The 17,644-nt window shown below is 44.6% G+C and overlaps 2 protein-coding genes across 2 annotated transcripts in view; both read right to left on the bottom strand.

Annotated features, from left to right (window-relative positions):
- The window catches only part of GCLM (glutamate-cysteine ligase modifier subunit), a 47,504-nt gene extending 38,731 nt beyond the window's left edge, over nt 1-8,773 (bottom strand). The window contains exons 1-2 of the mRNA XM_029945800.1: nt 8,737-8,773; nt 8,421-8,542 (exon numbers count right to left, since the gene is read on the bottom strand). Of these exons, the coding sequence (XP_029801660.1) occupies nt 8,421-8,542; nt 8,737-8,773 (159 nt within the window). The remainder of the gene's footprint in view (nt 1-8,420; nt 8,543-8,736) is intronic.
- Nucleotides 8,774-12,633: 3,860 nt separating this feature from the next.
- ABCA4 (ATP binding cassette subfamily A member 4) overlaps nt 12,634-17,644 on the bottom strand; it is a 130,669-nt gene continuing 125,658 nt past the window's right edge. Inside the window, exon 50 of the mRNA XM_029947198.1 lies at nt 12,634-13,046. Coding sequence (XP_029803058.1) covers nt 13,041-13,046 — 6 coding nt within the window. The 3' untranslated portion in view covers nt 12,634-13,040. The remainder of the gene's footprint in view (nt 13,047-17,644) is intronic.

Genomic DNA, 17,644 nt, shown 5'->3' with positions numbered 1-17,644 from the left:
GTATTTCTGCCCTGCTGACCACAAAATGGGTTCCCATGATCCTCCCATCCCCTCGGGTTTGATCATTTGCTAGAAAAATACACAGAACTCAGGAACTTATACTAACGATCACATATTATTGTAAAGAATATAAATGGACCTGGGGTGCCTGGGTGGCTCAGTTGGTTAAGCATCCAACTTCAGCTCAGGTCATGATCTCACGGTTTGTGGGTGCAAGCCCCACATCAGGCTCTTTGTTGTCAGCTTGGAGCCTGCTTCGAATTCTGTCTCTCCCTCTCTCTCTGCCCCTCCCCTGCTCACAGTCTGTCTCTCTCTCTCCCAAAAATGAATAAACATTAAAAAATGTTTTAAAGAATATAAGTGGACCAGATGAAGAGGTACATGTGATGAGGTCCAGAAACATCTCCAGTGCAGGAGTTTTTGTTCCAGTGGAGTTGGGATATACAACACTCCCAGTACGTGATTATGTTTAACAAATTGGAAGTTCCCCAAACCTGTTGTTTAGAATTTTTATATGGGGTTTCATTATATAGGCACAATGATGAAATCATTGGCAACTGGTGATTGAACTCAACTTTCAGCTCTCCCTCGGCCCCCAGATCTAATCATGTGATTGCTTCCTCTGGTGACCAGCCCCCATCCTGAAGCTTTGAGGGGGGGCCCATCACTAGTCACCTCATCAGCACAGATTTAGCTATGGTCAGAAAGAAGTATGCTATGAATAAAACACCTTCATCATAATGTAAGGAATAACATTATATTAAATGAAATGAAATGAGATAACCATGAAACCATTGAAGAGATGACCATTAAATGAAATAGAATAAGGTACCATCATCGATGAAGTTAGCCAGGAGGCACTGAAGATCTTAGGGTTTCAGAGCAGCTCAGAACTCATGGTTACTTGCCCACCCCACCAGGGTAGGGATGACATTGTGGGCAGGAGAGTCCTGGGCCCTTCTGAAACTCAGTCCCCATGGTCTACAGCGATTCTTCAGCTTACCCATATATGCAACAAACACAGCCCTGACACATCCCTCCAAATCCATGGGTGCTAAGAGAGACAGACTTCAGTTCAAATCTTAGCTGTGTCTCTCATTAACCCCATGAGCTTGGTAGATAATTCAATCTCCCAGTTTGAGTGGCCTTATCTAAAAAGCAGGGGTAAAAATAACTACTTCACAGGATTATTTTGAAAGCTTTTAGCTCATAATGGGAACTTGACAAATGTTAGTGTTCCTCTCATTCCTATTATGTCTCTTCAGCCTACTATGTTTGCCATGGGTGGGGGGGGTAGTTAAGGAGTCACAGCCTTTGCCACACAATTACTACAGCTTGGGGCATTTGGAGTTTGAAAGCAGAGAGGACAATTTGAAAATAGGAAGGACTCCACCCAAGCTGTCTGATATCCAGTGTCTGAGAGGAACCAGCCAGGTGCACTTGAAGCCTTTTGTATGGCTGTTAAGAAGAAAGGCAACACAGCTGTTTGTGTGCATGAGTAAATATTGATCTCCTGGAACTCACTTTTGTCACTGGGTGTCTGAAAACCTGTCCTGTGCTTCTGAGTAGTGTCCCTGAGCTGAGGGCACTGGGGAGGGGTAGAAGTGTGGCAGTGGGCCCCCCCTAACCTTTGGTTCTGGCTTATTGGCACTGGTATAAATAGACTAGGGGACATCCTAGACCAGTAGGACACATATGACCAATGTGGTTCTGAAATGGCAGAACACGATATAAAATGTTACAGACGATGGCATTATGCAGCTTTGGGGGAGATGTGGCGTTGCCGTGGAAGAGGCACAGAAGATGCGACCGGGCCTGGGCTCTGAGGGTTCATCCTGCGATGCATGTGGGTGGTGAGCAGCACGGTAGGTAATGTGATTACCTAGCCTTCCATGCTGCCAGCCAGCATCGGTCGGCTTGGGTTCCTTACCAGGCTCAGAATCACCAGACAACGAGAAGACATTTTTCTGCAGAAATTCAGCTCAATAGATTAGGCCACTCCAAGGAGTGAGTGGGCAGGCTCTTGGTGGGGATATCATTGTTATATTTATCAGTGCGTTAATCACCACTGGCTGCAGGAAACTGGGCTACATTAAGCACAGTGGGTTCCATTCTCCGAAATGATGGAATTGGCATTTCAGGTAGACAGCTGACATGGCGTGCACCCGAATTCCCCCTCCGCCTTTGTTAACCAAATGAGCACAGGTTCTGTCCTGTCCGAAGCTCCTGGGCCCTGACTAGACTGGACATGGATCAGGCCCCAGCCCCCAGCACAGCCTGCATTCCTAGAATCCAGAAGTCCGTCAGTGGACCTAGGGCCCCAAAGCTTTTGTACTTTCACAGGGAGTACTTCCAGTTGCCCTGGGTTTGGGGCTACAAATGTCACAAGGCAAACAGTCCAGGAGTACTCGGGCATGACCCTGCCAGTGGCCCCTCTTCTCAGGAGTCTATCTGTTTCAGAGCCAACTCTGAGCTCTCCACCCCATGGGCAGTAGAAGGTTACTGGGGGATTATCCAAGGATTAGGGGACTTTGCTGAGTGAGCATGGATGGGGGACTTTCTGCCAGAGTGACTTTTCTGAAACAGATCTGATCACGCCACTCCTCTATGGCTCACATCTCCTACAGCTGTATTTCAAAAAGTATTGCCCAACCATCCTCTTCAACAAACTCATCCAGCAAAGTGAATCTGAATTTCTGTGGGCAGCATTCAGAAACTACAGTTAAAACAAACTCCCCCATGGATTCTCACATACCCAAAAGTTTAAGAACCACGGCATGTCACAGATAAGAGCCAAACTACATATCCTGGAGTACAAGGCCCACCTGGATGCAGATCTGTCTGCCTCTGTCTTCCCAGCCTCTGGAGGCACCTGCTCACCCTGTACTCCCAGCTTCCAGCCAAACGGATGCATTGCACAGAATTAGAGGCTCTCATCCCTGTGTGCCTCCCACTGCTCAGAACATGCTCCGTCCTGTTCCCCCTCCTCCTGCCCTTTGTTTTCTTTTACTCCTTTTAACAACGTACTCAGTCATGTCTCCTTTGGGTTAAGCATGCCTCTTCTACTTACCTCTTAGTGGTGCTTACACCAACTCATTGGACTGGGAGGAGTTCCCATTTCTCTCCATTGGACTGGGAGGAGTTCCATGAGAATGGGGGTCATGTCTTGTCCCTGGTTTCCCAATGTGTACTATGCTTCCTGGCCCTTAGGAGAGGCTCTGAAACAGTTGCAAATGAATCAAGTTCTCAAGCTAGAGGCACCAGAGATTTGGGTCTACTGGGTTGAGTACATCTTAACAGAACTCTAATAGCAGGAGTGGTATTTATTTTAAATTCTCTTAAGGACAACAAAGGGATTAATGCAGAAGCAGCTCAGGCAGTAGGATTAACCGTGCACGCTTTAGTAGACATGATTAGGATACCATATGCAACAAAGTGCAAATGGAAGTACAATCACAAGTCCCACGCTGGTCCTGTCCAAACTATGCAAAGCCATGCTCAGAGGCCTGTGGTTGGACTAATAGGCCACCGGGGCAGCTAGTGGGGTGCAGGCTATAGCTGGGAGTCTGGGAATCCAGAGGCTGAAACTAAGAGGTCCTACCCCAGGAGGAGTCAGAGGTCTGGGTCAGCATGGGTGGGCACACCAAGTACCATCACTGAGTCCTGAAGGCAGTGACTGTGGAAGGGGCTGCAAACACCACCATTAGCAAGAGTCTGGAACCAGACAAAACCTGGGCCAAGAACTAAGAAGAATTTGGAAAAGGTAGAGCTAGCCCTACCACCCCTGAGCTCCAGGGACACTGTGGCAGATCTGTGTGATGGAGTTTTACGATGAAGGCCTTGTTCTGGGCAGTCCACTGACAGCTAGCTATGGGCCTGTGTGTGTGTTCATGGGGATGTGGCACCTGCAGGAGGGTGGGCTTCGGGCCTGGTGTTGAGAAACCCCTTGATAACCATCTTAACCTCCCCTTTTAAATAAGCAGCAGAATTTTATTCCTCACTGTTCTGGAGGCCGGACATTTACAAACAGGGTGTCAGCATGGTGGAGTTCTGGTGAGGGCCCTCTTCTGGGTTGCAGACCGCTCACTTCTCTTGTGCCCCCACATGGCTGAAAGCAGAGGGAGAAAGCAAGCTTTCTCCCTTCTTGGACTCTGCTCCAGACCATGGCGTTTGTGATTTTAAAAGTCGCCACCATCCCTCTTTCTACTCTGGCCAAACATAACTCTTCTTTATCTCTTGTTGCCCACATGAAGTCAGATCACGGAATGGTAGGCCTGTGTGTTTTCATGTTTAGAACACTCTCAACACTTCTAAAGCTGTGAGCCTTTTTACTTATGCAGGCGTCTCTGACTGGAGATGCGGGCTCCAAAGCACCCACTGCCGGCGTTACCTCTGCGTGCCTCCTCCAACCGCAGCCTGACGGGAGGCTCCTGTCCAGCCTCTCCTCGCTCATGGAGTCTGTTTTGAGAGCCCCAGGAATGTGTCAGGTCCAGAGTGTTTAGTCCAAGTGTCTCACCACTTATGCTTCTTTAGCTTTCTTAATCCTTTTGTCTTTTCATTTCTAGATTGGCCAGTATCTGCCATTCTGTTCACCTCATCACAGAGCCCATGAAACAATGTTTGTTCATCGGATTTCCCATGGAATGATGCTGTTGGGGAGTGTTGTGAGGAAATACTGTCCCTGTGTCCCCTGACCCTCCAGAGCTTCTGTCCCAGGCCTGATGCTCCCTGCTCAGTTCTGTGCATCCCCTCGGCCACCTGGTCTCTCTGCACACAGTGATTCTACCTACCCTACTGCCCAGCCTCCAGCTTGGCGTCTCATTACTGTTTTAAGAAGTGCAAAACATATCACTTCCTTTCTTTCCTCTTTCCTTCCTTTCAGCTCTTTGGTGGTAATTATAGAAATACCATGTTTTGGGGAAAGAGAGTCTGACAAGCATATACATGCAGTTTTGGCCTTTGCTGGATACCTATCTGTGTCTCTGTGAGCAGGCGAGGGACAGAGAGAGACACACACAGAATCCAGAGCTGTCAGCACAGAGCCCGATGCGGGGTTTAAACTCATGAACTGCAAGATCATAACCTGAACCAAAGTTGGATACTTAACTGACTGAGCCACCCAGGTGCCCCTCTCTGCTCATCTTTTTAATTAAAAGAGTGGAAGGTGTGAGCATGGGCTGAAGACTGGATGAGGGCCATTAAGCCTAATTCTGGGTCTGACATGGTATCTCTCTCTGGCTTTGAGCAAGTTCCTTAAATCTTTTTATTGTCCCTAATGAAGAATCCAGGCTGTTTCTCAGGGACAGACTGAAAATTGCTGAAAATTCTAATTGCTGAAAATACCTTCATAGCTGCACCCACTGGCAAATCCCACATTCCTTTTTGCAAGGTCCAGGGTCAGATACCCTAGTTTCCCTCTGCCTTAGCATCTTCAGATAGCAGGCCTATTTTTTTAAATAGAATATCAAAAATAGTCATTCATTATATGTACTTATTAAAAATAAAAAAAATCCTGAGGAAATTTAGGTAGAATGTAGTTATCAAAGACAAGGTCTGTTGCCAATTAAACTCTGTGTGTGTGTGTGTGTGTGTGTGTGTGTGTGTGTGTGTGTCTGCTGTGGGCCATGTCCATGTTATGTAACAACTGACCTTTCATCCCTGAGTGTTATTTGGTGTGTGGCTGGCTGGATTTGGGATTTACATGGCTTGGGAGCTGTTAGCAGTCTTGCTGGGAACTGGATAATTTTATGGAATTTTAATTCTGCTTGATAAACAACACTCTCTCTCTGGTCTATCCAACACCAGCCCAGCTAGTTTTCAGGGCCAGTGATCTCGCTCACTGCATCTTCCTAGGGAAAGAGCTCTGAGCGATTCGCGCGGAGCTGGCTGCTGAGCTCCTGGCGGCCCGCCCCGGACTTGCAGGAAGTGTTCTGTGTTCTCCTGAGGACATTTGTACGTTTAGCAGGGGTTTCCAGGCTTGCTCTGTTGAGAAGCTTTAACACCCTCCGCAGCTGCTTGAGTTTCTTTGGAGGGAGCGTGCGCTCCCCCACATGGGGTGGGAGCCAGTTTACTTCCTTCAGGGCAACCTCTTTGGTAGCTGACCCAGGGCCTGTTGCTGCCAGTGCACAGGGCCTAGGGGCCTATTACAGCATTGCTTCTTGGCTTCAGTCTAAAAGGGCTCGTTTTTGGCTGTTGGGTGAGTCAAAAATGGTATTTCTATCACATCATTTAAGTCAACCAAGCTAGGCTGCTATAAGCAGGATTCAAACAAATTAGGGGCCACTTCATAGTCTGGGAGGGGTGTGTGCTGCATTGCTGGGCAGCTCTGCCCCCTCCCAACCCCTGCTCACACACACATGCATACACACACACACACACACACACACACACACACACACACACACCCAGGAACCCAGAGTCCTTCTATCTTGTAGCTCTGCCATCCCAAATCTTTGAGGTCATTTCCACCATTGAAGCTGGGTTACCACAAAACCAAGTCCAGACAGAAAACTGAAGAAGAGAGCTCGGAAGGGCACTCTTGGTTAATGGTGCACATTATCACGTCCACTTCATTCTGCCAGAGTGAACTCAGTGACGACACCAAACCTTCCCACAAGTTTAAGGAACGCAGCCCCTGTTTGGGCGACCACACAGAGCGGGAGAAGAGAACGGACACTACATTGCATTGCGATAAATCTTAGCTGTGACTACAACTACGTGCAGGTCCTCCTAACCAGTCTCTGAATGTAGGGGTTGCCTTGGGGACAACTGTCACATGCTCCCACCAGTAGTGAGAATTCCCACCACCCCACGACCTTGCCAGATTTGACAGTTTTTATAGACTGAATGTTTGTGTCCTCCTGAAATTCATGTATTGAAATCTAGTCTCCAATGTGATGGTATTAGGAGGTGGGGGTCTTTGGGAAGTAATTAGGTCATGAGGGCAGAGCCCTTATCCATAGGCTAGAAGAGATGAGAAAGCTAGATTGCGTTCTCTCTACATGTGAGGATACAACAAAAAAGCAGTAATGTGCAACCCAGGAAAGGACTCTCATCAGAGCCTAACCATGTTGCTGTCCTGATTTCCAGCCTCTAGAACTATGAGAAGTCCTTTTCTGTTGGTCATAAGCCACCCAGTCTATGGTACCTTCTTATAGCAGCCTGAATTGACTTAAGACAGTATTCTTTGACTTTCTAATTTTTGCCAACTTGCTAGATGTGAATGAAGTATTTATTTAGATTTCCATTTCCTTGATCAGTAGTGAGACTGAGCATCTTTTCATATGTTTAGTGACAATCTGAGTTTCCGCTTCTGTGAAGTGCCTATTCATATTCCTTGGTCATTGTTCTCTAGGGCTGTTTGTCTCATCTTCTTGAATCATAAGAGGTCTTTACATCTGGATACTAGGAGGGGAGGAGAATGAGTAAAAACAAGGAGATGAGGAAATGAAGGCCTTTTAGGGATTCGGTCCGGCTGGATTATACATGTGTAATAGGGACTGACAAGAAATAAAACTGGAAGGGTAAACTGAGGACAACTGAAAGGCTATTAATGCCAAGGTGGGGGTTCTGTACCTTATGCTGAGGGTTATGAGAATCACTGAAAACTTGAATAGGTACATGATCCTTTTGGGAAGACTTCTCTATTGCCTCCTGCTTACTCCTCATCAGGATTGAGTGGGCTGCCTCTGGGCTCCTATGGGTCACTCATTCATATTCTCTCTATTTTTCTCCCCTTCTCTTTCCCTATTCCTTCTATCTCAGTCCATTCAGACTGCTACAATAGAATTCCATGGCCTGGGGAGCTTATAAAAAGCAGAAACTTATTTCTCACAGTTTTGGAGGCTAGAAGTCCAAGATCAAGGTGTTGGCAGATTGGGCGTCTGATGAAGATCCTCTTCCTGATTTCACAGAGGGCTGTCTTCCCCCTGTAACTGTGCAGGACTGAAGGGGCAGCGGAGCTCTCTAGGGTAGGACTAATCCCTCTCATGAGGGCTCTGCCTTTATGACCTAATCACCTCCTAAAGGCCCCACCACCTCCAAATACCATCACATTGGCAGTTAGATTTCACCATATGAATTTTGAGGGGGCACAAACATTTGGTCTATAGCATTCTCTTCCTAGTACATTGACCTGATCTGTTTCTGGGACAGCTTCCCAGCCAGAGTGATGTTAGAGCTTTATTCTTGTTTCATGGTAATTAGCACAGTGCCTGTTTCAAAACAGCTGCTCAGCAATGATTACCGAACAGAATTCAAGAGCTTAATTTTGGGAAGCAGAGTATCGTATCAGTGGATGGGAGAGAAGACAGGCCAGCCTAGTTGGAAGATGGAACATCTCCCAGGCAAAAAGCAGTAAAGCCAGTGGAGAAAGGGCAATGATAAAAGCAAAATAAGAGGGACAGCTGGGAATGACTTACTGATACTGGAGGCTGCATCTTGGCACCCAGCCAAATGCAGAGTGCAAAGGAGGAGGAGGAGGAGATGGAGGAAGACAGTGACTCTGAGATGATGAGCCTTAGGATGGGGAGAAGGTTCATGCCTATAACAGAGACAGGAAAATAGATCAGTTCAGGACCTCAGAGATTGATGATAATTAAAATTTTAAACAATGTATAAATTTGCCTTCAAATTGCTTAGCATTCTCAAGATTTATGTCTTTATGGTGGTAAATACCACCGGGTGCTCCAAAAAGGGAAACTTTGTCCAAACAGGGGCCTAAAAATAGATGCAGACCTCCTAGTTCTTCTCTGACATTTTTGCCCGAGTCCATGTTTACACACTAATCAATCTACTGAGTCCATATTTACACATTAATCTATCTACTGACTGTGCTATTTTGTTTCTACAGAACTTCTAGTTAGCTGAGGGAAGAAACATGGATATTTGGAGCTGAGCCCTTAGACACTGCTTTAGGCCAAGAGTTGATGCTATGCCCATAAGATATGTTGTTGCCTGAGATCCGGTGGAGGTGAAGCAGGTAAGAAGCCAAGCTCAGTGTGACACCTTCCTGTAGGCTGGTTGCAGTCAGTTGTTACCAATAAGGGTCATCTTCTGTTTTCGAGCCATCAGTCAACATTGGAGATTTAAAATGATAGTTTCTGAGCTTGAAAATCATCCTCATTCTCTATCCTAAGAATTAGGAAAGGCAACAAGTGGTCTGGGGGTCCCCAAAAAGGCACTTGGAGTTGCTTTTGCTGGTCCTCTAATACTAACTCCGCGTACTCACTGGAATGGGGTGGGCACAGTATGGCCTGGGCGCCAGATCCAGCCTCACCCACAGCTGCTTCCGTGCTGCAATGCCAAATTGAGTGTTTCAACCAGAGACTATCTGACCTGCGAAGTTGAAAATGTTTAATATCTTTCAGAAAGTGGGCTGACCCCTGTGTGAGAATGTTAACACCATGAAGACAGAGGCTGTGTCTTCTTTGCTGCTCAGTTCCCAGAAAAAATGGAACACTGGAATTTTTTCTGTTCTTCTTCTTCTGCCCTCAGTTTCTTCTTCTCTCTTACTCCTTTGATTTTCTGGCAGCAGTCAGTATAATTCAAGACCAAACAGATTGCCACGCTCTGGTGGAAAATGAAAATAGCACCACTACTAAGCCGTGTGCCTGAATGCTATCTGACCAGGTACTATCCGTGCTGTGCTCTGTATATGAAATGTGCTTCCTGAAACTCACCATGACTCAAGACTATGGGATTTAGTAATGGTAAGCTGTGATCCCTTAAGAAAGTTATGAATGTACAAGATCAAGAGGATGACTAGTTTAGGCAAAGCCCCACAAGACATATACATCTGAACCTTAATATGAGGCACCTGCCCAGAATGTGTCACGGTGAGCTTTGGGAGAGGCTCTGAGCAGAGTACCTTTTGGGAATCCTCACGCCATATATGTCTCAATTCTTTAAGAATATAAATTAAGCTAGCAAACGGCTCCATAATGACCTTCATGATGACGGACGTTCAAATCCTGACGTGCAGCTCCATGTTGGACTATGTTGGTGCAGAGGCAGCTGCCCCAGGGCTCACTTCCACTTCTTGCTTCCCCAAGGGGCCTCCTGTAGACGTGAGGCTGCATGATTGAGGACCACCTTTGAAAGAGGCTCATGCAGGCCCTACAAGCAGACCTTAAAACATCTGGGAAGGAAATTTCAGAGTTCTCGGCCTGATGGGCATGTCTCCTTGGACACAGGAGTGAAATAACTGGAGGAACACCAGAGTGGGGCCTGCAGGGAAGGCTGCACGGCCCGCCAAGTAATTCAATCTTTTTGGGAGATGGTTTCCTTTTCCAATAAAATAGTGCAAAACAAAACAGTTCGTTAAGGGCTTAGTTTTTAAACACTGAGGTATTTTGTAGTTCCACAAGCCTGTGGTTCTGTGAATCTGAAACTCCTAACCTTTCCTTAATTTGGCAACCACCTTGGACAATATGTGGTAGCAATTCTGCCCTGTGAACATCAAGAGTCACAAACTATTACTCTTGGGATCTGCTTGAGGCGCTGAATTATCACATTGAGGAAACCATGCGCACGTGGCTCGGGCCTAGCGGTCTAAGTCTTTCTGGTGTCTGAAACAGCTGTCCCACCAAGGTAATGCTGCCATATTTCTAGGGATAATCTTCCTTTCTCCATGAGCTTGGCAGGCCTGGTGTTACTGACCTGCGCCCTTGTTGGCCCCAGGGCAAGGACCCAGGGTGGCACAGGCAATCTTTCTTCCAAGCCCAAAGCTCCTTGTCTGCCTCACTTTCCCTCACTGTCTCTTTAGGAGAGCCGTAAGAGCAGGCAAAAGTAAAGCTTTCTAGGAGGTTTTTTTTTACTCAGGGTGAAAGAGATTCTTTTTTGATTCCCCATTATTCCAAAATCTTGAGCTCCCTAAAGACTTGGAACCTGAGAAGATCCGGCAACAAGTCATATTCCTGGAATATTTCCTGAGTGGTCTTTTCTCTCTGAACTGATTCTCCATTTTCTCTACCTCTTCTTTGTAAGTCTTATTAAATAAAATTGGGAGGCCTTTCAATAGAGTAACAGGTTCTCAGGATATCTGGCCATGCTTCCAACATGAATACTCTTCAATCCCAAACGAAGTGTACACATGCCTCTTCCTCCTTGACTTCTTCCTGTGTGTGTTTTGTAATTGGTTTTTTTTTTTTAAAAACATAGCATCCTTGTTGGTCTACCTGCCCTTGGCTGCTGTCTTTAGCTTTTAGAGGTATCATTTTCTTGGACCTATTTCTTTTCTGCATATTTTTCCTTGCTGGGTTTTTATAGTGTTCAGTTTGGCAAGTCATTGGTGAGTGTTTTTTTGTGTGTGTCAGGAGCCAGGGAAAATGACAGAAAAGACACAGATATTGCCGGTGGTGAGCTCAGGTCTAGTTGAGACGGGCAGCTAAACCGAACTTCCTCCCTCCAGGCAGGGTGGGACTTCCCCCCTATATCTGACTCTTCCCAGTCCTGGACTCCCCCAAACCACCACAGCCCAGCACAAGTGAGTGATTGTGCTCCTCTCCCCATACCTTAGTCTCCTTTATGATATGGTAGTTGCTGACTTGGATGACGAAACCAGACAGAATGCAAGGGCCTGTGGTAAGTATCATCAGCACACTCTGGGCTTTCCCAAACTATTTTAATTCTAGTGAAAATGGTTTTATGGTTTGGGTCATTGGTAGATTTAAAAAAAAAAGTCAAAATAAGATTCAGAGTGGTTTCGTAAATCTGTAGTTACTGCTAAGCATCTATAATGTGTAAAGCCGTGGGCCAGGCTGTGCAGGATCCAAAGCTGTATGGCCCTCTGCCTCTGGGGAAGCATAGGAGTCTCACGGAGAGAAGAAAGATCATCACCTTGTGTTCACTTTCTTCCACATGCCCTTCTCGGGAACAGTTACTGAGCCTCAGCATCTCTCTCCTGCTTTCTTCCCTCACCCCGGGACTCTGAATTACATCCCTGGTGTGATGTATGTGGAGCAGCCCTGCTTGAGAAAGCGCATGGACTAGGAAGCCTGTCTGTGGACCATACAGAGAAGACCGTCCTGGCATCGCGCTGTCTGCTCTCCTCATCCGCAAGTCTTCTGAAATGGTTTGGATTAAAAACGATTATGTTCTGATTCTTTGTGAGCTGTTCTGTGAGCAGTTAGGTGTCCTGTGAACCACTGCCCCCTAACATCCCTGCAGAAGAGGCACACTTCGGCACTGTGAAAATGGCACAAGCACTGTAGGAGTGAGGCGTCGACACTTCAAACAGTTACAAAGACATGCCGCGTCTCATATCCGACGGAGGATCCACCCTCACCTGCCCTTGCCTCTTTGTCTCCTGTCCTAACTACACCTATGAGGGAGGCACTCAAATAAGCTGGGCAAACAGGGAGGACACCTAGATTCAGGCCATACCCAGGTGACGATGGACGATGTCTACGTGCATTACCAGACTGGGGTTTTCTTCAAACCTGCTGAAGGAACTTGCCTGCTGAAGGGACTCAAGACCAGTCCCTTCACTTCCCCCCACAGTGCTGTGGAATCTCGCCCCCAATGGCACTTCTGTGGCAACAAGTCTCACAGAAGCTCACGCAGTGACAGGAGGCCACACAGGCACAAAGGATGTCTGGATACCAGATGGGGCACACCGTAGAGATGAGGGAATTCAGTCTATGATAAGCACATTTGCACTTTATTTTCTCCTTAAAAATCACACACACACACACACACACACACACACACACACACACACACGTGAAAGCAGATCCACTGAAAACGAGAGCTATCCAGTCAGTGCCACTAGGAGGGTGGGCTGGGCTTCTAGTTCTGCGGGCTGGATGAGAAGGGTTTTGCATTTGTTTGGCCTGGTCAGTTTCACCATCGGGTGTTGCTGGTGAGCCAGTCAGTCTTGGTTTCTCTCTGAAAGAGTCCGCTTCGGAGTTTGCTGCATGGCCTGCATGGACTTGCTTCTGCTGCCGCGCGGGTCTGGTCAGTGACCACATGGCCAAGGCTCCTGCATTTCCAGCTGTCCGGGGTTTCTTTCCAGCTATAGCGGATGAGTGGTGTGGAGATCAGGCCTGTGGAAGGAGGTCAGATGGACTCTTGTCATCCTGGTTCTTTGAAGAGATGGCACATAGGCTTTTAGATTTTAAAAGTTAAACCGCTGTCAATCAATTGCCGAAGGAAGCCCAGCCGAGGACACTGATTCTGTCAGATCACCAAGGTCATGGGCCATACTTATTTCCTCGTCTGTGAAAAGGCTGGACCAGATGACCCCACAGGTCCCTCTGGCTCTACAGTGTAGATGTTATAAAGACTCATATGAGCCATCTGTGTGCACATGCTTGCCTCTTAGAAGGATGTTACACCCTCTGTGCAGTTTTCAAAGGCTGTCATGGTAGCTTTTGGTTTGTTTTTAGCCTAAAAATTTTACCAGGCCCTTCTTGTCTTGAAAGCCAAGAAGTCATAATTTAGGTAATTCATGAGGTACAGAATTCCCTTTGTGTAGTTCCATACAGAGGTGACTCCAGGCAAGAATGAAAATCTGACAGGGGCGTGGGAAGGTGGAGAAACTGGAGCTGGGGTTAGGATAGCAGGCTCCAAATCAAAGCAGGCATTACGTCCAGCTCCTGGAGAGGTGGACGCCTTTTTAACTGGAGAACAGGGGTGTCTGCTTAGAAGGTACTGGTTGAATTCCTATACCAGTTATGGGGGTGGGAGCAGTGTCAGCAAGGAGAGGGTTGGACATAGGCCTGCCCAAATCGAGACAAAATGTTTTATCAAGTCTCTGGTTTAAAAAATCACACATCCTCTTAAGAAGATGATTAATCAAGTATTAAGGGCTAAGAACATACTCTGAGGTGGGACAAGGATCCCATTCAAGGCTGACGGTACTTCAGGAACTAATTGATAAGGACATAAGTTACACATGGAAACTCTTTAACAATGTGTAAGATTAAAGGATCAGACTCAACACCCGAAAAACAAAAATCCAATTAAAAAAATGGTCAGAGGACCTGAATAGACATTTTTCCAAAGAAGACATACAAATGGTCAGCAGACATATGAAAAGATGCTCAACAGCACTCATCATCAGGGAAATACAAATTAAAACCACAATGAGATATCACCCCATAACAGTCAAAATGGCTGATATCAAAAAGTTAAGAAATAACAAGTGTTGGTGAGGTTGGAGAAAAGGAGACCCTTGTGCACTATTGGTGGGAATATAAATAGGTGCAGCCACTGTGGAAAACAGAAGTACCATTTGATCCAGTAATTCCAAAACAAAACAAAACACTAATTCACAGGGACACATGCACCTATGTTTATTGCACCATTTTTTACAATATAGCTAAGATATGGAAACAGCCCAAGTGTCCACTGAGAGATGAACAGATAAACATGTGGTATACTGTGGTAAGCATAGCGTAAGGTATAGAGAAGTTGAATTATTATACTGTATACCTGGAACTAACGTAACATTGTGTGTCAACTATACTCAAAAAACTAAGAAAAGATGTGATACACACACACACATACAATGTAATATTATTCAGCCATAAAAGAATGAAATCTTGCCATTCATAACAACATAGATGGACCCAGAGGCTATTATGCTAAGTGAAGTAAGACAGACAGATACCATGTGATTTCACCTATACGTATAATTTAAAAATCAAAACAAATAAACAAGCCAGAAACACTCATAAATATAGAGAATAAACTGGTGGTTGCCAGAGGAGGGATGGGGGGGTGAGAATGAAATATGTAAAGGTGATAAAGAGGTATAAACTTCTAGTTATAAAATGAATAAGTAAGGGGATGAAAAGTATAACATAGGGAATATGGTCAATGATATTGTAACAATGTTGTATGGTGGCTATGGTGAGCATTCATAATGAATATAATTGTCAAATCACTACATTGTTAAAATAATTTATGTTGTACACCTGAAATGTCAATTACATTTCAGTTAAAAAACAAAATTGCAGACCATCCCCTTAAAAAAAAGAACAAAAGTCAGAAACTGATCTGAGTTATTCCTGATTATGGAAACATATGTGATGATCACTCAATTATAAGCCATAGTTGACTGATTATCTATGTCTTAGTTTTCTATCAAAACCTTGACCCTCACTTGTTTCCATAAAACAGATTTTGACACTCCATAAACCTCATCCCAAAAGGTATTTTCCAGTACTGAGTCCTTTAAGAAGTGAAAACATCATTGATAAGTAGTCATACTGCTCTGTAGACAATGCGATGTTGGTATGGTCCTTACTCACAAATTGGGGCTGGGAAGCCTCCAGCCTGATGGATTTCTTTAAACTGTACTCTCACATCTGTTTGGAGGCAAGTGGTGAATGTTTTCCAGAACTTACTGAGAGAAATGACCTTTTTTTTGTTTGTAAGAGACATTAAGGGAAATTATTTTAAAGTGGTACAATGTAAATAAGAATGTAATTACTATTTGTTTTGTGACATTTACTTATATACAGTGTTATACAAGAGGATTTTTGCAAACCTTTATAAAGGTAATATATCATTAAATCATAATTAGGGTTTGAATCACAAATTTATTATAAAAATGTGCCAATTTAATAAATGCATTGCAGTAGGTTTTCTAATATTTGTATATTAAAATGTGACAAACAAAATAGAAAAGTGGTCACATCCAATACGGGGGGCGGGGAAGTTTAGGATTAAATGCTGCAGATCACAGACAATCAGCACCCCATACCTGGCCCAGGGATGACCTGGTTTTAGCCCTTTAAGAGAGAGTTTACCAGGTGGGGGTGGGGGGTGGGGGGGGAGACCACTGGTAGTTCTAGGAAATACTTTTGCTGACCAATTATGTATTTTAAGTTATAAAAAAGATTCATAACTGAAGTAGCTTTCAAAGAATAATTTTCTATAGGTGTAAACAGCAAGTATAAGATTTATAAATGAGGAAGAGTGGCTAGAAAATGTTAGCAGAACTACCATTACCTACATAGATGCTTTTACTTAGGCCTTTCTGTGTCCTCTAGGGAGTTGGGGTGGGAGCAAGGTTAACCTTGTCAAGTAGCTATTAGATTTCTACTGGTCAAGAGGAAAGGGAAAAATTCATTGCAAGTATAGCCTTGGAAAGAAGGGTTTCAATCCATGGCAAGATTTGTGGGTTTTTTTGCAGTTAAGAAACTGGTGGGAAGAATGAGAACTTTATAGGCAATAAGGTTTTGCACATCTTTGTTTGCTTATTGTAAAAATGCTTTGATTTTGTTCTCCAGATAAGTTTGGACAGAATGGCTGAATTAATTGTCCCTTTAAAATGCCAGGCTTGGGATGCCCGGCTGGTTCAGGAAGCAGAGCATGCAACTCTCAATCTCAGGGTCCTGAGTTCACACCCCATGTTGGGCATGAACTCTACTTAACAATAAAAAAATCCCCAGGCTTCAGCCAAGGCACTTGGATCCTGGTGCCTCCTGCAGCACCTTCTCAGGTGCTCTCTCTCTCTCTCTTTCCAGGAAGTGGGACGAGGTGGACATGCTCCTGACACCGATCCCCATACCAGGAGAGGATTCTGGAGGCATCTATCCCAAAGGTTATCACAGGCCAGGGCACACCTTCTATTGCTTCTTCCTCTAACACCTTGATATATTTGTTAAATTAATTAATTTATTTGTTAAGTAATCTCTATACCCAACACAGGGCTCAAACTCACAACCCCAAGATCAAGAGTAGCACGCTCCACTGACTGGGCCAGCCAGGTGCCTCTTGACATTTTTATAAAGAACAAAGAGCTGTCTTCCTAAAAGAGACAATCTTTGCTGTAACCAAATATGTCCCCCATTGAAATGGAGTGCCAATTAATTTCCTTCCATTGAAACTCAAACGTATGACCAAAAACATAAATGTCAAGTATCCCAACAACCCAAACATTTTAATATTCTCTATTTACCTTGCTTCATATTTCCCAAATTGAAGTTTTTTTCACTATAAGCAAAAATATATGGAAAAGTTCTTTTCAAGAACGCTCTCCCAGATCAAGAAGATGTGGTATATATACACAATGGAATACTACATGGCAATGAGAAAGAATGAAATCTGGCCATTTGTAGGAAAGTGGATGGACCTTGAGTGTGTCATGCTAAGCGAAATAAGTCAGGCAGAGAAGGACAGATACCATATGTTTGCACTCATAGGTCTAACAGGAAATTTTCAGAATGATCTAGCTTCAAGAAAAGCAAGCAGTTAGTAGGGCTTAAGAAAAACTGATTCAGTGTCTAATGGATAGTTGATACCTGTCACAACACAGCATTTTATATACTGTTAAGTGAAACTGCAATACAATCAATCTAAGTCTATTTTGGGAGTGTTTGCTGTATAATTGGATTTAATAAAATGTTTAGAGGTGCAGTAGGCATGACTTTGAGTAGATAATGAAAGAAAATGCAAAATGCTTATTGATTCATGATGTGATTTCATCTTAGCTTGGGCAAAGCATGCAGTATTTAATACATAGTAGCAGAATATTTACTATTGAAGCTTGAAAAGATGTGAGTTCTTTGTGTGCAATCTTTCATTTATGCATGTAAGAGGGTTTTTTTTTTTTTTTTTTAATATTTTTACATTGTAGTATACTTGTTTTCCTTGTTGGTGGTGTTTGCTTATTTAATACATTCCGTCAGGG

This window comes from Suricata suricatta, chromosome 8 (assembly GCF_006229205.1).
Source record: "Suricata suricatta isolate VVHF042 chromosome 8, meerkat_22Aug2017_6uvM2_HiC, whole genome shotgun sequence".
NCBI lineage: Eukaryota > Metazoa > Chordata > Mammalia > Carnivora > Herpestidae > Suricata > Suricata suricatta.
Note: the sequence above shows the minus strand (reverse complement) of the source record. Positions and strands in the feature narration are given on the sequence as shown.